The sequence below is a fragment of the Lissotriton helveticus genome, chromosome 7 (assembly GCF_964261635.1).
Source record: "Lissotriton helveticus chromosome 7, aLisHel1.1, whole genome shotgun sequence".
Classification (NCBI taxonomy): Eukaryota; Metazoa; Chordata; class Amphibia; order Caudata; family Salamandridae; genus Lissotriton; species Lissotriton helveticus.
This window is the reverse complement of record NC_136068.1, coordinates 1,657,837,111-1,657,863,460: the sequence shown is the minus strand read 5'-3', so window position 1 is coordinate 1,657,863,460 and position 26,350 is coordinate 1,657,837,111. Positions and strand designations below refer to the sequence as shown.

The following is a 26,350-nucleotide window of genomic DNA, read 5'->3' as shown; positions in this document are numbered from 1 at the left end:
AGTATTCACGTTTATCTGCTTCTGCATATTGATCATTGCAGCACACTTATTTAATGCAAGAATAATTCTGGTTAAATAAAACTTATTGAACACATCCCACTGAGTATTCTCTGTATATCTCTGTATACTTCTCTGAGAGAAAGTAAGCACGAGTGGCTGAGAGAAAGATTCTGTGCATTTTACACGATCACTGAGGGTTCAAGGTTTTCATGTTTTGTGGTAGCCAGAAACCATTTACTCCCTGGTCGGTTAGAGGGGCTTATACTGGCACTGTGAGCTAGCTGGACTATAGGCCAACATATTCTAAGGCAGTGTCCAAAATGTTGTCTAAACAATGCGCAGATCCTACGGATTAGTAGGAACTACATGATACTCTGTATTTGAATATTCAAATGTTTGGCTACTTTTGATTTCCTGGTTTAAAAAGGTAGTGGATGTCTCAGCCACATCTACAGTGGTTTTTATTACTTTTAACTCTGCCATCATGTTGTCTAGAGTTAATGTGGTCACTCTTTGTATCCACAGAGGTCTGTAAGAAATTCCTCTTAGTGCCCCCATTGACTGCATCAGAAAAGAATAGTTGTAAGTCTGGCTGTTCGTCAAATTAGAAACATCTTAAGTGGTCATTGTATATGGTCTCTTGTATTTGTAAATAGTAATCGGTTTCCGGCTAGGAGCTCTAAGGTAGTGCCTTAACATAGGTAGCACAACAAAACTCTGTTTAGATATGATAAGTACTGTTTGTCAACTGGTTGGCAGCAAAGAGATGGGAACATGTAAAAGAGTAGATGGGATTTTGGAGCTCGATACTCTCTGTAAATATGGATGTGCCTGACTCAAAGTGGAACAGGAGGATGGAGCCAAGGTTTTCACATGGGGTCAACTCCGAAAACTATTGGTTCCTATCATCTTGGATTTGGAAACACACTTAGGGCCCGAATACGATGTGGTTCGGAAATCATTCCGACCAAATCGGTTTGGGAATATTTTCCAACCAATTCAGATCTGGAGAGTCCGACTGGCTGATTATGATGCATCCAGACGCTTCAGATACAATTCAGTGGGATTCCCATTGACTTCAATGGGGTTTATGTTCCGACCCAATGCACAGGCTCCCGTTGAAGAAAGGGGTGGCTGGAAAAAAACGGGCACCCTGTGGTGGGTACCCCCTGGTGCCTGCCACACTGTGCATAGCTGGTAAGGGGTACCCATGCCTCGGGCCCGATTGGTAAGGCTCCAGGTGCAGGGGACTTGCTACGGGCCCCCAAAGTCTGATTCTGACTGCCAATTCGAGTCGGACTGCACGATTCGTAAAGGCTGTCTGAATCCAGCATTGTAATCGGTCATTCAGAAACGCGCCCCCGTAGAGACGTACGTGTCTGCTCCGTAAGGCTTGGACATTCAGAATGCCGTCGGGTTCAGATTAGGATATTCCTAGCACCTAACTCTCATTGCAAATGGTCGGTCGGAAACTGTTCCGATTTAGTCAGAAAGACATGTTCCCGATCTGATTCTGACAGAGCAAATGCCTTTAGGAGGCCTTCCAACCCGTATCGTAATCGGCCCCTGATTTTTGAAGTGATCATTGCTTCATATGTTGTGGATAACATAGGTATAGTGAGAAAACCCATGAAAGTATCTTTGTCAAAATATTATTTTACATATAGGGCATAGGTTCAGCTAAGAAATCAGTTGTCTTTTTGTGGCCAAGCCCAACCCATTCTATTATCAAAATAGAAATTAAAATATTCTGTCATGTTCACAAATATTTATCTTTTCTTAAAAAAGTTACTTAAACGTAACTAATTTCAAATTAAGTATTAAGATATCTTATTCATATTGACTAAATATAAATTAAAGATTAACAATCTAGCAAGGGTGGTATTTTATCCAAAATGCTTTATAAAAGAATATTTAAATATTAAATGAATATATCTTAGTTATTCAATTATTTATTCAACGTTTAATTTGATGTCTTAGTGTGTTCTAATGTGTCCATGGATTAGATCTAGGTTAATAAAAATAACCGCTTCGCCCTCATTGCTGGTGGACTGCATTACCCAGGGAGCCTCTGACCCCTGCAACGATCATCCTCACCTGTGCCTGCCTGCCGCTGTGGGGAGTATAAGACTGCTCGCCCTCATTGCTGGTGGACTGCATGGATGTATGACGTTACAACGCAGGCTATTACAACGCCTGCCTTTACAACGCGGTTTTTACATCGCAAACCTTTACAACGCATAGCGCTTAGAGGTGCTGGATAGTGGTAAGTATAATTTTCTATTCCAACTCCAGTCCCCGTGGATACTAGGGAAGGTGTTGGATAGAAAATTAAACTTATTCCCTATCCTAGAGCGCCCTCCAGCGCAATGCGTTGTAATGGTTTGCGTTGTAATGACCGCGTTGTAATGGTAGTGCATTGTAAAAGTTTCGTTGTAAGTGATGTTTACCGGACTGCATTACCCAGGGAGCCTCTGACCCCTGAAACGATCACCCTTACCTGTGCCTGCCTGTCGCTGTTGAGAGTATAAGACTGCTCGCCACTACCGCTTTGTGGGAGCCGCTTCACCCTCATTGCTGGTGGACTGCATTACCCAGGAAGCCTCTGACCCCTGCAACGATCACCCTCACCTGTGCCTGCCTGCCGCTGTGGGGAGTATAAGACTGCTCGCTGCTCCCGCTTCACAGGAGCCGCTTCGCACTCATTGCTGGTAGACTGCATTACCCAGGGAGCCTCTGACCCCTGCAACGATCACCCTCACCTGTGCCTGCCTGCCGCTGCGGGGAGTATAAGACTGTTCGCCGCTCATGCAACGCGAAACGCGCGCGGGCGCTCGCCGGGTGAATCCTGGGCCAAGGGCAGGCACATCTGAGCCCGTCCGAGACTGTTCGAGGCTGGGCTGGGCCACCCCCTGACTTCTTGCTTCTTTTGAGTTGTTTTGGTTGCAAATGCCTTTTAGTTAATTTAGTGCATTGTTGAGTCAGGGGGAGGTATTGTGTGCTTTTCTGAGCAAACCACAGGGATCATAACTATTGAACTCCTCTGGGTAGCACGTAGGTTTTTCTATTGACAAAATTTAAATATCACTTTTAATTCTGGAAAGGAAGGCCCAAAACCAATAATATGGAGAAAGATGCTTCCCCACCTGCAAGGCCATTCACTAGACATAGAGCACAAGTCCATACCCCAATTGTCAAACCCACAGCTATTGGCAAAATGTCAAGGCAAGCAATAGCTAGCTCACTAGCTCCTTGTTCTTCCCAAATCATAGACTCCCCATCCATTCTAGATTTATCGCTTGCACAAGTAATCGTAACGCAGGCGTTACCTAGTAAAACTTCTAAGGTAGGGGGCGGAAAAAAAAGGTGACCATAGGAAACAAAAACTGCACAAGGGAGGGAAACCTGGGAACTATGCTCCAGTGGCGGGGCCCAATCATTTGCAGTTGGACAAATACGGTTGGTGTTAATAGTAATGAAGTAATAGAGCCACCTATTTGGGTTTCCCATTTGATAAAGGAATTAAAATCCCATTTTGAACATCTTATAAAATCTGATCTCGCCCCTGTATTCAGCTGTATCGATAAATTGTCTTTATTGGTAGACTCCTGGGGAAGTAAGTTGGATACTGCCTTGAATAACACTCATAGTAATAAACCACCAGCTTGTACCTCTGTACCCCAACAAACCCCACGATCTCACCCCTCTTAACTGCCATCCTTTTCCGATGAACAATATCCACCAGCCCAAACGACTGCACCAAACTGCACCAAAAGGGACGATCCATCCACACCAAGAACCCCAGAGTCCTTTTCCTCCCCATCAAAGTGTGACCCATGTTTCATCTAACGCCCCAGGTTCAACCTTGCCCTTCAGAACAAAGCCATTCTAGAAAGGGCAACGGAAATAATAAGATTTCACATCGATCCAATCCCAGGGAAACCAATGCCACCTTGCCACGTATTGACCTGCCCCCAGCCTCTACTCCATATGTGGTTATACTTGCTGGAGTACCGGAGTTGGAAACAGGTAATGCGGAACCCTACACAGAATTAAAAAATGAAACGATCCATTAGTTAAATAAATACAGACCATTACCAGCCCAGATCCACAGCGAAATCTTATTCGCGCATAGGTTGAGTTGGCTGGGGCCGAGGCAGAAAGATATTATGGGAGATTGCGTCTTTATAAATTTCAGGGACAGTCGGGCAGTTCACCACATTCTTGAGTGGGAACCTCACAGGGCAATTAGTGGTATCCAGACACTTCCCCATGGCTACTTTTATTCCCCCATCCCCCTACTGCCGAGTATGGGAAGTGTGTTAAAAAAGTGGGAGATGAGAGCTCGGCCAGGCAATCTATCTAATCTGGGCTGGGGTTCTGAAATTAATTCATGCTTTACCATTCCCGTCAGCAACCGATACAGTTCTCTAGAACAGGTGGACTGACTAAAACACTGTGTTAAACACAATATATCAAAAGATAACCAGCTAGCTGACCTTAATAATTATGAAACAATTGAACCCCCTGATGAATATACTAGGCGAAACCAGGATGCTCTATTGGTGGCTAATATCTTAGGAGCCATTGAGGGAGCTCCTGAGGTTTCTCCTGGTCTTACACATGGATGGGTGAGGACTACACATTTAGTAGCATGTCAACAGGAGGAATTGTTGCCCCCTCAATGCCTCTCCATGGAAACTGCTAAGAATCCAAATACTCAGTACACCAAGTTCTTATCTTGGAACATAGCAGGTTTAATATCAAAAATGGATCTCCCGATTGGGGAGACTTTATAGACACCCATGAGCTGTGCCATTAAGATGGTAGACACCTCCTCCCCAGAAATTCTGTGCATTTTTCTTTCTTCAGATACCCTCCCTAAGTTAGCTATTATTAATGTCTACTCGCGTCCTGTGAGATATGGCCAAACCTCGCAGACATTAGATTGTCTGGCCTCTTTTCTTTCCACACTACCTGAGCCAATACATGTAATAATTGGAGGGGACTTCAATTGTCATTTTGAACCCCTTAATGGCTTATCCTCCTCTATAACAAAGGAGGAAGATTCGGTTCTGGGAATTCCTGATTGTAACATCTATCCGACCAGGGGATGGACCCCTGTTGTCCTCCAAATGAACACGCTTACACTTTCCCTATGGCTCAGGGCGTGTAACGGCCATTTTCCATCTGATAGTCCGGGCAATACAACTTTGAAAAAATGGGGCGGGCGTCTACAATTGATTATATTCTGGTAGATGTTGAGCTGTGGCATAGGTCTTAGAATTTTTCGATTTTGCCACAATGTGAAAGTGATCACAGTCCACTGATTCTAGCTGTAGAGTGGTTTCAGCTCAAAGAAGCACAGGGGATTTCAGATCCATGTCCCTCCAATCTTTTAGCAATTGAAGGTGGCAGAAGAGTACGCTGGGGAACATTTGTACAATCAGGTGAAAAAATGTCCTCCATGTATGAACAAATTTTCCCCTTTCTGGAAAGCGCATTTGAGGCCGTTCAAAATGGTGGTGAACATGCAACACATTTAATGATAGCTAAGAATCACCAAGATATGGTCTTAAAGTTGTCAAGTTCTTTTATATTAATTAAACCCCCCAAAAAACTTCCCCCACATCCGAAAATCCCTGGTTTAACAAAGTCTGTAGGGAAGCTAAATCCGCTTTGACCTCAGCGTTGAGGTTAGGGGATAGTACACTTATCAGAGAGGCCAGGCTGTACTACAAAAAAACTCTTGCTGAAGCAAAACCACATGGGACCTCAATAGATGGGAAGCCATCAAAAAGGCATTAGATGATAGAGATATGAGAGGCTTTTGGAATTTAGTTAAAACAGGAAAATCCGAAGGCAACTCAGCTATCGTACCCAATCTAGGTGAAGAAGCTTAGAGATCCCATTTTAAAGTTTTATATTCTGAACCCCGTCACTGAGAAATTGATGAAATGGCCATTGGTTTTAATCAGATTCCCATTAATAAAATAATTTCTCCACCCTGCACATTGGCAGAGATAGCCCTGGCGCTGGCTAAACTCTTGCCAAATAAGGCACCTGGGCTAGATAGGATTCCTGGAGACTTGTTCAGAAATGACCAGGTTGTTTGCATACCCTATTTATGGACCCTATTCAACGCCATTTTTCAAGGTATGGAGCTCCCTCCTACTTGAGCTGATGCAGAGATCATTCCAATATATAAAAAAGGCTCTCCTCACGATCCGGCAAACTACCGCCCAATCAGTCTCATCGATGTGACGCAAAAGATCTTTGCTCTTGTTCTCCTTGGTAGACTACAATCATGGATGGATGAGACTAATGTACTTACTCCTTTACAAGCTGACTTTAGGTCCAAAGTCTCAACCATCGATTAGTTATTTATATTGCAATTGATCTTTTGGAAAACTGTAGTTATGGAGCGTGGTAGTCTTTATTTAACTTTCATGGACCTTAAATCTGCCTTTGACATGGTGCAGCGTGACCAACTTTAGGCCTTACTCCATGATATGGGAGTACCATTATATCTTTGCCACCAGCTGAAGCGCTTGCATGATGGCACGTATGCAAGGATTAGACACGGTAAGAATGGTGAACTTACATCTCTGTTCCCCGTGGAGAAGGGAGTGAGGCAGGGATGTGCACTAGCTTCGACCCTCTTCTCCCTCTTTCTTAACGGTTTAATTAACACCCTCCTTGCTGTTAAGGACATTGATTCCCCTAGGTTGGCAAATCGTAAAATGCCAGCTTTAATGTTTGCTGACGACACCCTTCTCTTATCAAAGTCACCCATGGGCATGCAGCAGGTATTGGACGAATTTAGTTTATTTTGTAAGAAAAAGAACCTGACGATAAACCTCCAGAAAACTAAATACATGGTTTTTCACGCCAATACCAGTATTTCCCCACAGCCTCGACTGGAAGGAAGGCCCCTTGTCTACCTTCGATTACTTGGGTCTTACTCTGACTGATAAAATGGACTGGGAAACTCAAGTCAAGAAGGCTAATTTGAGATTAATCCAGTCTACAGGTGGAATTTTAAAAGTTTAGAAGAGCTGCACCCAAAAAATGGTAGGCCCACCAGCAGAAATTTTTAAGGTACAAGCCAGGGGAGCTTCATTATATGGCGCTGAACTTTGGGGCGATTCGCCATCTAAGGACCTTACAGCGACTGAGAATACTTTTATTAGACAGTTGCTGGGCCTCCCAAAAAGTACTCCCCTAACCCCACTTAGGATGGACCTGGGAATAGGCCCTATTGCTGATCTAATTACCGCTCGTCCTCTCCTCGACTGGCACCGCCTCTGGAGCACGCCGGAGTTAGCCGCATACAGAGAGGAATTGAAGGATGTCATGTCCATTCAGCGTGCAGGGAAACTCCCTTGGTTGGCCTACGTAAGGAACTTAAGTCGGGCTTTGGGGAGAGAAAATTTGTGGCCAACACCTGAAAACACTTGCGCTTTGATTTCCAAAAAGGCCCTAACTACTGCTTTTAAAGAATACAAACTGACACACATTCTACGGAGCACCGCCTTATCCTCCTTGACCTCCAGGTTACTTGAGTTTAAAGATCAATACAAGCTAGAGTTGGTCTTAGATAGCATCCAACCTTTAATGGCTAAGAAGCTATTCATACAATTCAGGCACGGGACGCTCCCGTTGCGTGCATTTATGAATGGCTGGAAAGGAGCCATTAAACAAGACTGTCCTGGGTGCTCTCTATCAGAAGAAACCGAACTCCATGTCATGCTTTTTTTGCCCTGCCTATAAGAAGTCAAAGTCCAAGTGGGTTTTCCAGCTCTGTAGGAATATGGGGATTCGCAACTACATTGAGGTTTTCAGACTACTTAATCATGACACACAGCCATTAATTGTAGCTGTCACCTCTAAGTTTTTATTTGTGATTTGGTGCATTCCTAGAGGCATCATAAGGGCAAATCAATTAGCCAGCAACGCAATCCCAGCACTAGAATAGATATACTATGGCCAAAATCTATCAATCTCTCCAACATGGGGAATTTATATGAAATATATGTATATCTACTTGTCCTTAAATGTTCTTATCTTTAAATTATTCTTTTACTTGTACAGATCTTAAATACTATTACTATTTTAAATGATTGTTTTGGCTTTAGATCATTTTCAGAGATCTGTAGTATAATATTCCACTGGCATCAATTATATAGTGTACAAATTGTTTAATACTGTTGTCAATTGTAAACTTTCGCAGTATTATGCACTGTTTTAACTCTTTGTGCTTTTATGGCTGTAAAGCCGAAATAAAGTTTTTTTGACTGACTGACTGAATAAAAATTGTTTACCTTTAATTTTTAATTTACATTACTTTATATGTGTTTATATGTTGTAATACTTTATTCGATATAATCATATCATAAAAGTACATACATTCAAGTTAAAAAAATGGCATATATGATAAAAATGTCCAATTCATAGAATAAAAGACAATAAAAATACTATTTACACTTTAAAAACAACTCTGATAGCGGTACTAAAGTGCAACAACAGTAATATACATATGGGCTTTCTGTGCATGCAGGATCTATACTTTATTGGTATTTAGCAATCTGGTGCGAGTAAGCCAGGCACTTGATAGGTGCTTTACAACTCCACATAAACCAAACAAAGATGTTGTATCGGTTAAGAGGATGCGGAGGGCGACCCTGAAATCTCTAACCCCCAACTCCCTGCATACTGGTTTCAACCATCTCGATTTCGCCCTCTTGTATGCTTTGCAACCAAACAGAAAATGTGGTAGGGATTCGGTCTCACATGGACAGCTTGGACAGGTGCCATTTGAGACTCGCGTTCCTTTCCATCCCTTAATAAATTTATTAAGGGGTAATGTCCCATACCTCATTAAAAAAAAATAATTATCTATCTTTTGGTATTTGGATGAAATCTAATAATGGTTCAAACCTCCTAATAGGCTTATGCTCCAAAATTGTGTGGTTAGGGCTCCCCATTGTGTGCTCTTCTGTTCCTCGGTATGTACCCACTCCGAGTACATTTTCTTAACAACTTGCTTTGGAGGAGGGGACTGTGAGGTTCAGGATTCAGCCAATCCCAGCTTCATAACCATTTGCCTCAATTTGTTTAGCCACTGTATCTTATTCGCACTATTCAAGGCTATCAATCCATCCATCAACAGGGCGTAATTTGCTAGTTCTGGGGTCCTTCTCAGGCGCACCCAGAACAGCACAAGGCGAAGGCGGACTATGTCTAAAATCAAGCGTTTGCAATATTGTTTGTTTTAAAAAAATAAATAATAAAGGTAATTTTTGCCGTATATTTTAATATAGAGGGATCTTTTCCCCAGTGATAGAAATCACTGCTTACAAGTGAAAATGTACTTGTAGTTACTTTACACTGGTAAATCCCGTTTTCAATATTTCTACTCCCTAGTTTCAGCGAGTTTTGCTACGTAAGACTGTACTTAGGTGTAAATCTACATTCTGAAATGGTGGATAGTAAAATAGTGTGGATATGCCTGTAGGCGCAAGAGTAAACTTACATGTAAGTTAATCAACATGTATGAATGTACCTTTGTAAATAAGACTGTCTGCAGAACTGGTTTGGAGTAGTTCTTCTTTCAAGTACCTTGTCTAAACACACCCTGTGTGTGGAGAGATGCTCCTTACAGCAGTGTATGCCCCAAGCTTACCCACACCAAAGTCACAAAGAGATGTGAAGTTTGGCTGTCAACACCCAAAATGAGCAGTGATCAGGAAAAATAAAAAAAGACTTGTCTCACACACAGGATGCGTCCCACTCTGAACAACTGCAGTCCTACCCTTCACCCCAGCATCTATTCAGTGGTAGTGCTAAGGAACACTAGTCCGGTTTCCTCTTTTTTTACATCAGAGCATAGATTTCCTCCCTACTGATTCATGAATGTCAGCAATACACTTCCACTGTCAGGGAAAGCACCCTCACTTCCATCTTCTGCACAAGAACAGGCTCAGAGTTTCCAAATTGGAACCTGCAGGCCTCCACTACCCTGGTTCTCTCATATACACAAGGCATATACCACAGAGACCACATGCACACATAAGTATAGCATGTTCTTGGGAAGTTGGTCCTGTGATCTGAACTGGCACATAGAAGAGGAACTTTATAGATCTCCACTGTAGTGACACAGATAAGGAGGTCTTGTAAGAGCTACTAATTCGCAAAAGATCGTATACTCACGCCACCTCTCTACATGCTAAATCCATAACAGGGATTCTAATCTACTGTCAAACAGATGAGGGCATACTTGGCGTGCCCCACCAGGTCATAGGGCAGATCCTGGATCTTACTCATACCAAGGCACAGACACACCGCATTACGCAAAACCAAACACCAGGAAAGCAATACTCACACTCAGGCCCTACAGGCAATAGAACACGACTCTACACAATGAAGGGGAAATTCCCATCCCACAAGTAAACCATAAAACATAAAAAATAGGAATATGTAGCAATATCAGTTATAAAAAAAATCTATTGTTGATTCCATTTTAAAAATACATTTTTCTGAACAGCACTTTTTTAGGTCTCGCGCCTAGTTCTATTTTGTAAAAAGACACACGAAATGTTGCTATATTTTGGCTACTTTCTCACTTCCCTCCAGATACCTTCTGGCAAAATGGTTATGAAATCATCAAGCATCAATAAAAGTGCTCAGTGGTTGGGGGGTCAAGGGGAGGGATAAGGAAGTCGCACCATTTAAGAGATTAAAATTATAAAAAGGGATCAGTAATTAGGGGTTCACTTGGACAGGCAAGCTTCAGTGCACATGATGTAAACATATTTCACATGTGACTACCCACACACACACCGGAAGTAGTTATTGTCATAGGCATGACTTTGTTCAGAATGATTTTCCAATCCCCTTCTATTGGGAACCACGATAACACTTGTGACGTCAATCTATTACCTAAACCACTATGTAACAAATAAAGGTACATGTACTCACATCTTATTGCCAGTCTGAGTGCTCTTTTTGAGGTTATATTCTCTGTGTATGAAGCAGTGCACTGTAAAGATTTCCCATGATCCTCTGCAATGGGAGTATAGTACATCTCAGATACCACTGTCCATTTGCCATTACTGAGGTCTTCATTATAACTGAGGACATTGCTGTCCTTCCAGTCCCAGGTCAGAGTGGGTGGTGAGGATGGGCAGGTGTGATCAGCAGAACAGGTGATTTTAACAGGCACTCCTTTGGTCATCTCTCCAAGCTCACCTAGGGATATCTCCTCTGGGCGATCTGCACCAAACATTAAAAGTGGAATTTAGCGCCAGCTATTCGGATATATAGACTAGTAATATGCATTAAGACTGTTTCGATCTGTAACTGTAAGCGAATCAGTTCCAAAACTCCTCAAGGGAAACGAGCAGTTTTATATGTTCACAACTCACGATCATACGGATTCGGTACTGGAGAGTCTAGTTTGACGGCTTTATTTTAGTTTTAACAACTCGATACATTTCAATATTAACTTCAAGAAGGCACACTGCTGATGCAGTCAAGTAAATAAAAAACATCCTAGCAATCAACTGTATGCATTTTACAATCAACTCCATTAATGGCATAGGGAATAAATACAGTTTAGGATTAATAAATACTGGTCAGGGGAGATACCAGCCAGTTGAATAGTATTGGGAAATAATACTCAACCCGGTGTTTTGAAATATTCACCCAGTTTTACATAATGCTTCAAACGTTGCAATATATGTATCCGGTATGTATTGGAGCAAACTGCTCATATAATTTTGCCGTGTAATTGTTTTTCTTCCCGCGTGGGGAACCTAGCCTTTTCTAAACCCACGCCGGCTTTGAGGGCGCTCCCCATCCTTCGCCACCATCGAAAGTGGATGTAATGCTGAGGTATACACCTGACCTTGACAAGAGTGGGTAGGACATAGGGAGGAACTTGTGAATACTCTTGACCTGTGTGTTCAGAGCAGCCTACAGCCCTTGAGAATAGTGCAGGTCATGCTGGTTGGCAGCTACCTTCTGTGGGCTTACTTTATGGTTGAAAGTATAAAGCAGCGCTCTGCTTGTAAATGATATCACCACGAGCACCGAGGGGGGCCACAGGGCGAGCAAGCATACACCTCGGACTCTAAAACAGTCTCCCTATGTACATGTCAGCGTGTGCGTTTACTGAATATAAACATGAAGGCGTTCAGGAGACTTCCGAGTGTCTTCCTCATCTGCCTTCATTGCTCGTGTCTTCAGTGTCCCGGGGCTTTTGTCATCAGAGAAGGTGAGATGCCAGAAACAAGTCTGCCTTACCTGAGACTGTGACTCTATACGTCTCGATCTTGGAGGTGAGCGGATGAATCCAGGGGTAATAATCCTCCGCGTCCTCTCTTCGGACATTGTTTATCCGCAGGGAGCAGTCGCCGCTCTTTAAATCTCCCACGAAGTCCGTGCGGCCGCGGTACTCTGGTGCAACCGGATCGGTAGATTTACTGCTATATATCACGGAGTGGCTCTTCTGAAGGTTCCAGTTGATGCTGAGCTCCCCGGTGGCCGCGGGAGGCTCGCGGTTGCTGAAGGTGCAGGGGATCACCACACAGGAGCCCCTCAGGGCCGGGACGGTGAGCCGCGGGACGATGTGCTGCGCCTGAGAGATGGACACTGAAAGGAGAAACGAGACAGAGGAAACTCTTACAAACGTTTCAGAAAATCTGTTCTGTGTGACACGAAGACGGGGACATCCCTCCCCCTGTATGATCTCCAATGTTGGCTGCGTATCTTTCTGTGAACACCCGGCCTTACTGAGGGGAGCACAGTGGGGGTTGGACTTGTGCATGCAGAGAAAGCTCTGGCATCAAAGCACCATCTGAGGCAGATGTCACTTCATGAATAATAATAATATTAACCAGCACCAATATTCTCAATGCTCGCTGCATCACTGCTGCCAGCAGACACATAGGACCAGATATATCAAGGGCTGGCATTGCGAGATTTACTGTGCCACTCAGAGGCACCCTGTGTGGCTCTGCGTGGCATAGTACATGTGGTTTAACGCAAGTCAGCCAAGGGTAGGCGTTCTACTTTTGTGGAGGGTTGGTGTTCCCTCACATCCACCCATGTATTTTGGCACATTCCCAGATTTACTAATCCTAGTGAACCTGGGAATGCGTGAAATTGGTCTATCTTCCCCGGATAGTCGCAGTGAGAGGAAATATCTTTATTTCTCCTTGTTTTTTGCACTAAGTGAGCTGTATTCTGCAACACACGCAGAAAGATAACAAATCTGCAATGAATTGTTTTGCTGCAGGAAAATGTCCCTCCATGCACAAAAACAACCCTCGGTGAAACACAGGCACCCTTGCACCATGGCACAACGGTGCCTGCATTAGCACTCGGTAGCCACAGTTGCGCCAGTGCAGAGGGCAAGCAGGAATGCGCCATATGACGATACAATGCATTACTGCCCTCATAATTTTACTCAGCGCAGCGAGTTGTCTTGCTGCGCGGCGTCTAATCATGATGCATCTGGTCCTCACTGTTCAGTGCTATCGTGTTGGGCAGTGGGAACCTTCATGTGTTTCTCTAATTTATTTCACCTGATTTGTTTACTTGCAGAGGTTATTAACAGCAATGGGCCTCACAACTGCCCACTGTCTAGACCCTCCTGCCGCGTTCCATCGGCGTGTTAGAAGCTCCGACCGGACAGTGGGCAGTCACCCCGAGGGCACGTGATCTTAGGACGTGTTGTCCATTGTGAAGAGGGTTGCAAGTACGCTGAGACTTCGCAACCGTGAATCTTGAGTGTACCTCAGAATTGGAACCTCTATTAGCCCTGAAGAAGTTGCGAGATGGTTGAGCAACAAAACATGTTGGCAATATGGAATTGATTATGGTTTGACGGGAAACCATTTCTAATTAGGAAAGCTTGCAGCATCTAATAAAATTGTCAGGCCAGCAAGCTTCACCGTTTTTTAAAAGTGAGAATTATGTTCACTGATTCTCACAGGGGTTCAATGGGCACCTATAAAAATAGCAGGCACTGATGGTTTACTTATATCCAAGGTTTACTATCACTCTTCACTTTATTTTCTTTAAGATTCTTCCAAAAGGAGAATACACACTTTCCTTCTCTTTTTCTCCACATAGAGAGAGAGTGTCCTATGATGATAAGTTAGTAAGCTGGCAATCATCAGTCAGCAGCTCCCTTAGGTGTTACTACCTAGAGGTACTCTCTCTCTTTCCTTACATTTTTTCTACACATTTAATAATGAGAGGTGGAACTCAGCCTGGATGGGTTTTAAAATAGTGATTGATACACCGTGACAATTAGAGTAGTGAAAGTAATCACACTCAAGGGAATTGAGCAGAAGATTGAAAACCCTTTTTGAATTGTCGTACCTTTTTTAGGATTGGATGTAGTATAGGTGAGGCCCGTTGTTGTTTATAATATTGTGAGTGGGGGGCGGCCTCACTTCTCTCCCCCTGTGACGCCTAGTGTGTTGTTGTGTTACTTGCAGAGGTAACTGATAAGACATCCCTATTAAAGCACATTACAGAGCAGATGATAATGACTGTGTAGTTATAGTTGAACCCCTGTTCCATTGAAAAGCTACTTTTTTGCCTATAACTTTGGCCATCACAGTTGTATCTGCAAGAAAGTTGGCACTCATGCCTATCCTATAAAACTATGGTTTGACATGCCAATTTCCACCCATATCCATGTAGGGAAAAAAAAGTAAGTGTGATGTGAACCAAGAAAAGATTTTAGTTTTAGATTCTGATGAAAATTGTTCTTTCTAGTAAAGCAGAAACCACTGAACTGGTAAATGGAATGAAAGTCGAACCTTACTCGGAGAGCATGCTTTTGAGGTCTTAACAGACACATTTTTATTTGATTTGTTTAATGTCTTATAATAATACATGCATACAAGTGCTTTTGGTCGGCAGTCAAGTCAAGTCAAAGAAAGCTTTATTCAATTGCAATATCAGACAAATATAAAAGCACATGAGATAATATCCTGCAAATGTACACATAATCTCTGGTATGTTACAAGGTTAACAAAGCAGTATTAAATTAAAAACAATAAAAAAAATTATTATTATTATTATTATTTAAGCTTGTAAAGCGCCTGGTTACACTGTACTAGTGTCCCCCCGCGCTATGGACTGCCTCGTGAAAGCCAATCAACTGCTAATACTGCCCACTCGAACATACCCAAGCAGAGCCTGGCCCTACTCTTTAGGGAACAGGAATGTTTTCAGCTCTTTACGGAATTCGAGCTCTGATTTCTCCAGCCAGAGCTCCAGAGGGAGTTTGCTCCATTTCTGAGCAGCCAAGACACGAAAGGAATGTCCTCCCGTTCTTACTCTCCTGAACTTAGGCGCCAACATCATCCTTGTCCCGCTAGATCTCAGTTGACGGGTCGGTGGTATGGCGTAAGCAGGTTGTGCAGGTAAGTAGGTCCTTTCCTTTGTAGGATACGGTGACCAAAGCAGAGTGCTTTAAATACCACACGTTCCCTAATTGGAAGCCAGTGCAGTGTTCTCAGTGCTCTCTTGGTGGCGGCTCTTTTGGGCAGCATCAGAACTAACCGGGCCGCCGCGTTTTGCAAGCGCTGCAGCCTCTGAAAGCATTCAGCATTGGCTCCCAAATATAGGACGTTTCCATAGTCCAGCCTTGATGTTAATTGTGTGTGGACCATGGTCTTCCTCGCTGTCACTGGCAGATAATCCAATGTCTTCCTAAGGACCCTCATCGTGCCAAAGCATGTGCCTGCCACTCGTTTGGTGTGGTACTCAAATGAGATCTTATCATTGATCCACACCCCTAGGTTCCTCACTTGATTGCTGGGATTGGGTAAAGGACCCAGTGCTGGAGGCCACCATGCCGAATTCCACACTGACGGAGCCTTACCCACAATCAGGACCTCTGTCTTATTTCCATTCAATTTAAGACAGTTGTTGGCCATCCATGCCACCAATTCCTGCAGACATGGCCTAAAATTAGCGGCTACCTGCTCCTTCGGCTGGGTCAAGGCCACCACTAGTTGCGTGTCATCTGCATATGACACGACTTCTAGCCCAAATTTTTCTATAATCTCGGCCACTGATGTCACATATAGATTGAAGAGGGTAGGGCTTAGGCTGGACCCCTGAGGCACCCCCTGCTTCAGGCAAATGGGTTGGATCGGAAAATGCCCTGTGCCACCTGGAAACTACGGTCAGACAAGAAGGACTCCAACCATTTCCATGCCCTATCCACCACTCCTCCCCTCTTCAAGCAATATAACAGCGTGTGATGGGCTACCGTGTCGAATGAGGCACTGAGATCCAACAGGATCAGTGCCGCCGTGTGGCCTTCATCAGCATGCTTCCGTAAAGTTTCTGTGGCTAACAGCAGTGCTGACTCGGTCGAGTGGAGTGCACGGAAACCCGATTGAGTGGGATGGAGCAGTCTATGGCCTCAATGTGGGCTGTCAGCTGATTATTGATGGCCTTCTCCGCGATCTTAGCGAAGTATGGCAGTAGTGAAATGGTGCGCGTATTCTCCATTTGCTCCATACTGATATTAGGTTTTTTTTCAGGGTGAGCACCACAGCCTCCTTCCAAGTTTTAGGAACCCTGCCTTCCTCAAAGGAGAGCTCTAGTAGGTATCTAATATAAGGCGCCAGAGTCTCCACACTCCCTCTCAGTGTTTTAGGCGACGCAGGATCTTTCGGTGAGCCTGAATTGATACTGCCTGCTATGGTACAAATGATCTCCTATGAAGGAACAGTGAAGATTTTGAGGCAGTCCGTGCTTACCACATTGGTAGAGATGTCTCCTCCCGGATGGCCTTCTCTGGCCGTTGCCGGAAATGAGGAGTAGATCTTCTCTACCTTTTGTGAGAAGAACTCTGCCATCCGATTACAGGACTCCTCTGACCCGGTCATAGGAACCGTAATGCTAGAGAGATTGTAGATCTCTTTATAATTGGAGAACAACTCCTTCGCTGAATTATCTGCTCCCTCTATCCTATTGCAGTAATAGGATTTGCGTGTTTTCCTAATTAAGGAGTGGTATTCCTATAAAATAATTTTATAGGCCGCCCTTTCTTCCTCGAAGAACCCTCTCCTCCATTGCCTCTCTAGGCATTTAGAATCCGCTTTCTTGCCCCGGAGTTCCATCCCAAACCATGGGGCAGACTTAGTCTGCCTCCTCAGTGCATTATTCGACCGAGGCGCCCTACTGTCCAATGCCTCTGTGATGCGTTTGTTCAGCGTCGCGCAGGCTGCCTCAATCCCCGACCTCCTGGTGGCCCACCCTGGTTTAGGGCCTTATTTAATGCCTCTGTAGAGAAGATTGCCCATTTCCTGCTTCTAATCTTTGTTCCCTGCTTGCCCTGGGTTGGAATTGTGGGTGTCCCTGCCCTAAATGAGATCAAAAAGTGGTTGGACCATACCACAGGTATAGGGGGCTCAATATGAAGCATCTCCCAGTTTGCGAATATCAGGTCCAGAAGATGGCCATGGCAGTGGGTGGGCTGCTCTGATTTCAAAGTGAGTTGAAGTGCAGCCAGTTCCTGCCGGATTTCTTGCGCCTCCATGTTGGTAATCTCATCAAAATGGAGGTTTAGGTCTCCCAACAGAAGGAACCTCTCATACCTGAGAGCTGGCTGAATAAGGTTCTCTATCAAGCTTGCAGCGAAACGCGCCCCGGTCCTGGTGGTCTGTATACCAGGAGTCCCTTGAGAATGTGATTCTTTGATGCTGAGATCGTGAAAAAAACAGATTCACTGTCTTCAACATCCGCCATCTCTAGGGTGCACTGAATCTCGTGCTTGCATATTATGGCAATGCCACCACCCCTTCCCGCAATTCTATCAATTCTGCTAATTTCATATCCATGAGGGAGAGCTTATAAGATTTCTGGTGCCGAGGTGTCATCAAGCCAAGTCTCAGTAAGGAATAAGACATCCACCTGCTTATCCACCAGATGGTCATGTAATTCCAACCGGTGCTTCCTTAACAATCTGCAGTTGATTAGGGAGAGATTGAGCGTCTGACCCCTATCTCTGCGCCTCAGCTTGCGGTTTATGGTGTAAGAGCAATTAATGCAGGTTTTACTCTGGTTCTCGAGGCTAATGCTATGCTTACATTTCTCCCCCAGTATGGGACGTAGTGCCTGAAGCTGTTGGGCGCTGTAACATGTTAAAGACATTGAACCGGCAGGGGTGGTGGCCCCTGGCCCCGGACGGTCACGGACGAGCGCAGACTGTCTTCCTTTGGGGCGCCTTTGGCGCGCCGCTGGCGCGCCCGCTGCGCGCGTCCGCTGCGCATCCTAGCTGTCATCAGGTTTTATGGGGAAGGCAGGCCACTCTAACACCACCCGCCCCTACAGCCGGAAGTGCCTCCTCCCTCCACAACAAACGGGATTCTCCCGCGGTGGACCGGGGAAGGGCAAACTGAGTTCCCAACAGCAGCGCAGTATTCCCAACCATAAGTGCAACAATTAAAACAAGCCCCGCAACTTAGTAGGCAGTACATGATTCAAAAAATATCCCACAAATTTACACATAATCTATAGTATGTTACAAAGTTTAAGAAACAGTATTAAATTGGAAACTTCATCCTATTAGAATCGGTTAAATAAGCATGCTTTTCCTTTGACTCAGAACTTCCTGCAGAAAGATTACATTTCTAAAAACACTATGCTCGTTATCTAGGTGTTGCAGTGCAAGAAGATCAGGTCGATATTGGTGTAGCCCAAACAATTTTAAGAGTGGTAGTAAGTCAAGTTTCCTTACATGGGTAGAAAATCTACATAAGAGAACTACATGTATCGTAGAGTGGCTGGAGTTATTGTCACAGGGGCAGGAAGCACGAGTTAGGCCCCTGTTGAAGAAACCCGGCGTGGATCCTGCGGTCTGGAGTCCAGTCATTCATTGTGGGTAAAGTGACTAGTCTCCTTTGGCATAGGATAAGAGAGGAGACCAAAATAAATAGGGAGATCCTACAGGACAGCCTGAAGCTGGAAGGGGCACAAAGGATTCCATGGGTCAAGTTTGTGAAAGAGTTTATGAAAGACTTGGGTCATCGGAATATTTTACTAAGCCAAACTCGCTCATGCCAATTACTAGAAAAAGCCTAAGAAAGGATGCTCTCCAATTTCTGGATATGTTAAGATTATCAGGGGAAATTACAAAGCCAGGTGTCCAGCAACACCAGAGGGTCCTCACTGCTTTTAGTTTGCAGCCATATTTAATATTTGTACCTGGAGTTTTTGATAGTCTTCTAATAATTAGATTCAGATTGGGGACCATACACAGATTTGTTTCTTTCCCAATAGTGAAAGATTGGGCGAGTGAATTATAATTATGTCCTTGTGATAATCAATCGGCTCAATCCTCATTCCACCTAGTTTTATTTTGTAAATTTTACATTGAGTCACGAAAGGCCTGGATAGTTCCACTTTAAAACAACTGGGGACTGAGGCAATGCCGTCTGGCTTTTATCAAGCTCCAGCTTGTAGAAAATGATAATGTAGCCTGGAGGATAGCCATGTTTTTAAAGCAAGCCCTTTGTCAAAGCAAGAGTATTGTGATTTAAGGGGTGACATTGGGCCCGATTCACAGAACCAACTTAAGACAAAATCCTTAACTTACTACCATTTTCGTATTCACAGAAGGCACTCACTCATTTTGGTATTCACAGAAGACACTTACTCATTTCAGTATTCTCAGAAGTTTGGAGTCCTAACTTTAGGACTCCTAAATGCCATCTGTGAACACCGAAAGTTCTAAAGTTAGGATTTTTCTCAGTTTAGGAGTAGTAAAGTTAGGACTGCTAACTTTAGGACTCCTAAATCCCTTCTGTGAATACCAAAAGTCTTAAAATTAGGATTTTTCTCAATTTAGTAGTAGTAAAGTTAGGACTCCTAACTTTAGGACTCCTATATGCCTTCTGTGAACACCGAAAGTCTTAAACATAGGATTTTTCTCAGTTTAGTAGTAGTAAAGTTGAGAAAAATCCTAATGTTAAGACTTTCGGTATTGACATAAGGGATATAGGAGTCCGAAAGTTAGGAGTCCTACCTTTACTACTACTAAATTGAGAAAACTCCTAATTTTAAGACTTTCGGTATTCACAGCAGGCATTTAGGAGTTCTAAAGTAAGGAGTCCTAACTTTACTACTACTAAACTGAGAAAAACCCTAATTTTAAGACTTTCGGTATTCACAGAAGCTATTTAGGAGTCCAAAAGTTAGGAGTCCTAACTTTACTACTACTAAATTGAGAAAAATCCTAATTTTAAGACTTTCGGTATTCACAGCAGGCATTTAGGAGTCCTAAAGTTAGGAGTCCTAACTTTACTACTACTAAATTGAGAAAAATCCTAACTTTAAGACTTTCGGTATTCACAGAAGGCATTTAAGAGTCCTAAAGTTAGGACTCCTAACTTCTGTGAATACCGAAATGAGTAAGTGCCTTCTGTGAATACCAAAATGAGTAAGTGCCTTCTGTGATTACCAAAATGAGTAAGTGCCTTCTGTGAATACCAAAATGGTAGTAAGTTTAGGATTTTGTCTTAAGTTAGTTCTGTGAATCTGGCCCATTGTTTAGATGTACTGTCATTTTTAATAATGTCCACTATTCTTATTAGTATCATGAAATGTATTTTAGGTCTAAAAGTCTTGTTTTTTAATGGAAACTGCTTTCAAACCTTGGTGTAAACTATGATGAAATCTTTGCATTTTACGTGTGCTTTTTATGATTGTTAAAGGCAATTGAAATAAAGCTTTTCTTGACTTTACTTGACTAGTCTGTGAAATACCCCCAACCTAAATCTGGTTGGTAAAAACCTACCATATACTCCAGGTACAAAAGTCAAATTGGGTTGAAGGCTAAAAGTGGATCAAATCAACTGGTGGTGCAGTACTGTTGCTTTCAGTAACTGGAAGGACATTCTAATAAAGTCCAACAACAAGAGGCCTTCCTTTCGTAGTCTTTTTTTTGTTATTGTCCCAATGGTTCTAGGGTTAATAAAACGGTCTATATGGCCAAGATCTTGTAAGACGTTGCGGACGTACCTTATCCATGGGATCTTTAAAACCCCTTCTAGTTTCTAAATATCTAGTAAAATATCTCTGTGTAATTTTGCCTCATCTTTAGTCCAAAGCCTGTGCCATAAAAGCACAGGCTCAAGCTTTATTAAATCAGAGATGAAGGGTAGTCCCAGCTCTGCGTGACATATACATGATGATGTAGTGTTTGGAACAGATAAAATGCACCTTAGAAAATGATTTTCAATGCGTTGAATAGGTAGCAAGTCAGTAAACCTTCAGACCCCTGTGCCATGCACTACTGAGGAGACACACTTTGCCTTATAGTTTTTATTAAGCTCCTCAGGTGGCCTTTTTCCCAGTGTCCTGGCAAAGTTAGAAAGGGCAGATGTTGTTTAAAGGAGTACCAATTTTTTCGCTGCTACAGTTTGTGCCCACGTATCACTGTGAGCAAAAAGGATTCCCAACTATGAGAACCTCTTGGTTACCCCAATCTTCTGTCATGCCATAAACATATCTTTAGATTTCTTAACACCACATTCACATCACATAGTAAAGGTCTTAGAGAAGTTTACTCTTAACTCAAGATCTTTCATAAAATGGGAGAAACTGTCCAGAACCCTCTGTAGATCTACTTGTGTGCGGGACATCAGCACTGCATCATCTGCGTAAAGAAGGGCTGGAATTGAACGTTCTGCCACCTGGGGAAAATCATTATTATCCTTCAGAAGGGCCTCCTCCAGGCCGTTGGTATAGAGATTAAAAAGGAACGGAGCCAGTACGCAACCTTGCCTGACTCAGCTCCTAATCGGGAATGCAGCCGAACACTTGCCCCTCAGTACATAGCGTACATACGCTTGGCGTCACAGCAAAAACGCTTTAGAAAATCAATAATCTGAACGTCAACATCCATATTGCAGGTCGGATAGGACAGAGTTCTCCTCTGCCCAGTCCTGGAGACGTTCTAAGATACTCCTACCTATAACTTTAGTTACTGCGTCCAGCAAAGAGATTGGCCAGTAACAACCAAGGGTCTTGTATGTCCCCCTTTTTAAGGATAGGGACAATCGTAAATTCTACCCAAGGCAACCGGAAAGTGGTGCTGCAGCTCATGGTAATTACCCCAACCAGAATGGGCTCCCACAAGGGAATGTTTGATTTGAATAGGTCTATGGGGACCCCAACCGGTCCAGGAGCCTTACCACCCTTGCTTAAGGATAAGGCCCGCTCCACCTCATCCAGGGTAAATGACAAGTCAGAATAGGGCGGATGGGACTTCAAGTTTCAGTCCTCCTGAGCAAGAATGCACGTCACATCAGGTTTTCCCTCGCCACTATATGCTCTAGAGAAATGTCTAATCCATTCTTTCTCAGCGATTGCAATTGCAATGGATGACCAGCCTTGCTTGACAAAAAAGGAGCTTTATCTTCCTTCCAAAAGCTGAACTGTCATTCGTTATTGAGGCCTTATGTAAAATCTCCCAGGCCTCGTTTTTCAGGGTAGTTTAACTGGCCGTTATAGCTTTTTTATATTCCACTCTAGCATTCCTCACGTCATCTACATTTCTGGGAGTTTTATGTAACTCCTTTTTTAAGAGGGAATATGCCGAGGTACACCTGGAATCAAACCATCCGTTCGAGTGTCTACTGCTGCTAGTACGTTTTAGGAGGGAATCCTTTATTGTGTTGGATATCACCTGGAATGAGGCCATGATGTTATCTGGGGGAGCTGACTCATTCAAACAAGTTCCGATGGCAGATCTACATCTGTCCACCACTGTCTTTATTGTTGCTACCTGGTCCACAATGGCCCATCGGAGGGAATACCCATTCGATCTCCTGATCACAGCTGGTCATTTTTATCAAATCTAACTGCTCTACTCAAGTGTAATATCACTGACAAACACAGTGGAATGTGTTCGCTGAGAGAGTTATCTGAGACAGTAACAAGTGCACCCTATGCGCATAATTACATGATGTTAAAATGTACTCTGTGTGGTGGTGTGAAAACCCATACCATTAAATGTCCAAGACATAGGTATGGGTGGTTGACATAATTTATTTACAAAGCCCAAATTAAGGCTAAAACTTAATTCATTAAGTTGCTCTCCCAATACAGTGCCGAAAGTGGGCTGAGCATGCCCCATCTACATTCAGAACACCACATAAGTTATCAGCATTAGTTCATAGTGCACAGTTGAAATCCCCTGCCAGAATTAACATCAAGTCTTTTACCTTATTTTTACAGGCAGATTTCAACGATTTGATCATATCTTTCAATACATTTCCCACTTTATCAGAAAGGATGGTCCGGACTATACAGTGTTTTGTGTTCAAATCTAAAATGACCATTTGGAAGTAAGGATCACTAACAAACATCATTATTACCTCCACTTTTGAACTGCATGATATATAAGTGCATAGCCCACCCTTAGCCCGACCACTTTGACTAGCTATAGCTGGGGTATGGTACGTCCTGTAACCATTCATATGGGTTGCCCCCCTTAACCAGGGTTTTTGAGAGCATAGAACCTCGAATTGCAGAATAAAGTCCCACCAAAGAGTATTAATTAGCTTGGAAGGCACAACGCCTCACCAAGAACGAGGCCAACAACATGACCCAACCCAAGAAACCTGTTTAGAGTGGAGCTCCATTCAGCTCCATGAAGCCATTTGCACAGCGTCATGCCGCCCTTGGCGTGCATGTTTATTTCGAAGGTAGTTTAACCATTTATCAGTAGTAATCCTAATGTTGCTTCCAATTTTTTCGCTTATCTTAATCATGTGCATTTTCATCTTCCTTTATCCAAATCCACCAACACGATTGATGTGCCAATTTTCAGCTTTCTATTATTCTAACTGTGCCGATCCTGGCCTCTTGTAAGAATAAGAATGATGCAGTGTTCATCACAGGCAGTATTTTATTAAACATAAAACCCAATGCATTTCGGGCCCTTGTAGGGCCCTTCTTCGGGGGTCACTACAATTTAAAAGAAACACATTTAAAAAAACACCATTAGCAACAATGTTTTACAGATATATGTAAAGTTTAAACAAAATTACATAAATGATGCGCTTTTCCTAAATCATTAATAATTGGCATATTGCATCTAACTCCGCATATCTTCCCTTTCAGTATACCAAAAGTACACCCATCCTCGGATTGTCACTGTCACCCTCCGTGATTCTCCATTTCTATATGACTTGTCACGCTTCCCAAGTGGTCCCAAACAATTCTTTAGCCTTAGTTGTGCCCATCCCCCAACCTTCCTACTTGCTATAAAACATCCTTCTCTGGACACGTGCTGACTGCCAAAATTACCGCTGATGTAAAAGTTTTAACAAGCTTGTGAAACAGACATATTCTTTATCATTTTTAAATGCTCTCTTGGTGTTAAAACGACAAAAAGTCACTTATTTCCTAATCCTAATTATAAAGTTAAACAACTTGTCTCCACCCAACGCTGTTTCGTACCTGCTGTGATCAAGCTTTTAAAAGCAGCAGTCCACGCGTTACATCCTCGAGCTGTAATCCATTACTAACTGCCAGCTTCTTCTTAAGTCCCACCTCCCGAGAAATCTCCCTCTAAGTCACATGTTCGTTACCAATCCCCACCCAATTGTGTCTTCCCCACATTTTGGACTGCATATCCCAAGATGCATGTGCTGTGGTCGGCGCTGTATTGTTTCGTGTTGCATTAGTCATTCGTCATTAATTAAAAACATTGTCTCAAATCTGTGTTCCGAATCCATGTTTCTTTGTGCTTGTACCACACTGCTTGAGATGAACCAAGTTCTTCCGTCGAGTTCAGTGGATTTTTGAGTTTGTTTTACATCTTTTTGTTTCTTGTCAAGTCTTTGTGTGCGGGTGCATTCCTTTAAGGTAGGGCCGTAGTATGAATGTCAAATAAGTGAAGGGATGCACACCATTCTTTTTATTTTTTGTTCTTCAAGTGATTCCAGCCTTTATAAAGTTCGCGTGCAGAATGGTTATTTTTTCGCTTATCTTAATCATGTGCATTTTCATTTGGATAAAGGAAGATGAAAATGCACATGATTAAGATAAGCGAAAAAATTGGAAGCAACATTAGGATTACTACTGATAAATGGTTAAACTACCTTCGAAATAAACATGCACGCCAAGGGCGGCATGACGCTGTGCAAATGGCTTCATGGAGCTGAATGGAGCTCCACTCTAAACAGGTTTATCTTTCTAAATGGCAAAGGGGCTGGCCAGAATAACCATTCTGCACGCGAACTTTATAAAGGCTGGAATCACTTGAAGAACAAAAAATAAAAAGAATGGTGTCCAACCCAAGAAACGGCATGGGGCGGACACTTGCATACCCCAAACCACACAAGGGCACAGCACCAAGAGAGGGGTGAGGAAAACACCCAAGTGCCCGAGACCATGGGAACTCAAAGACCAAGCAGGGCCAACGAGGAAGACCCCGCCCCAAACAACACACATCATGGATGACACACACAGCCACAAACCTGGGGGTCGACCGAAGGTGAAAACAGAGGACAGAAGACCATGACCACAGCCACCGAAGAGGAACTCAGAAGGGAGGAAAAAACCCCAACTGACCAAGTGGCCCATAGGACAAAGGACAACACCATGGAACAGAGTACCAAAACCATCCATAGAAGGGCCACAATAACAGGAGAGACAAACAGGGCGGCCCTTATCCCAACCCCGCAGATGCCCCAGAGGGTTCTGAGAAGCCAGCTGACTGAACCACAGACACGCCAGCATGACCAGAGGCCACCAACACTGTGCCCCCACAGGCCCATAATGTGCTGCACAGGGCCCGCAGCTGCACCCCAACAACCAGACAACTAAGAGAACAAAAGAGGCAGGAAGCCAGGGCAGAACCCAAGCGGCCTGCACCGGCATGTGAATGCCACTGCCCAGCTCGCCTCAGAGGAAGGCAGGCGTAGAATAGAGGCCAGAGGAAAAGGGAAAGGAGGACAGCCTGGCCCCGAGCAATGACAGGCACAGAACTGGCGGACACCAGGGACCCAAAAGACCCACACACAAGCAAGTCGCAATGGGACCCGAGAAAAGGAAGCCAAAAAGGGCCACGGACAGACACAAAACAGGTGACCCCCAAGCCCCGACAGCCGGACTCGTACACCTCCCGAAGGCAAGCCCCCACAACCAGGAAGCCCCAACCTGAAGACAAGGGCAGAGAAGGCACCTCCAACCTAACCGGCACTGGCCAATGAGGGGCCAGGACAAACCAAGGCAGAGCCAAGACCCCACCACCACACTGTAAGACCCGTGGAGACACCACAACCAAAGGAAGAACAAG

The 26,350-nt window shown here is 43.7% G+C and overlaps 1 protein-coding gene and 1 long non-coding RNA gene across 2 annotated transcripts in view; both read right to left on the bottom strand.

Moving 5' to 3' along the window:
- LOC144767597 (sialoadhesin-like) overlaps positions 1–11,271 on the bottom strand; it is a 475,618-nt gene extending 464,347 nt beyond the window's left edge. The window contains exon 1 of the mRNA XM_078651006.1: positions 10,981–11,271. Within this exon, the coding sequence (XP_078507132.1) occupies positions 10,981–11,236 (256 nt within the window). The 5' untranslated portion in view covers positions 11,237–11,271. The remainder of the gene's footprint in view (positions 1–10,980) is intronic.
- A 1,273-nt stretch (positions 11,272–12,544) lies between these two features.
- The window catches only part of LOC144767598 (uncharacterized), a 95,403-nt gene continuing 81,597 nt past the window's right edge, over positions 12,545–26,350 (bottom strand). Inside the window, exon 3 of the long non-coding RNA XR_013598276.1 lies at positions 12,545–12,654. This is a non-coding gene — a long non-coding RNA (uncharacterized LOC144767598). The remainder of the gene's footprint in view (positions 12,655–26,350) is intronic.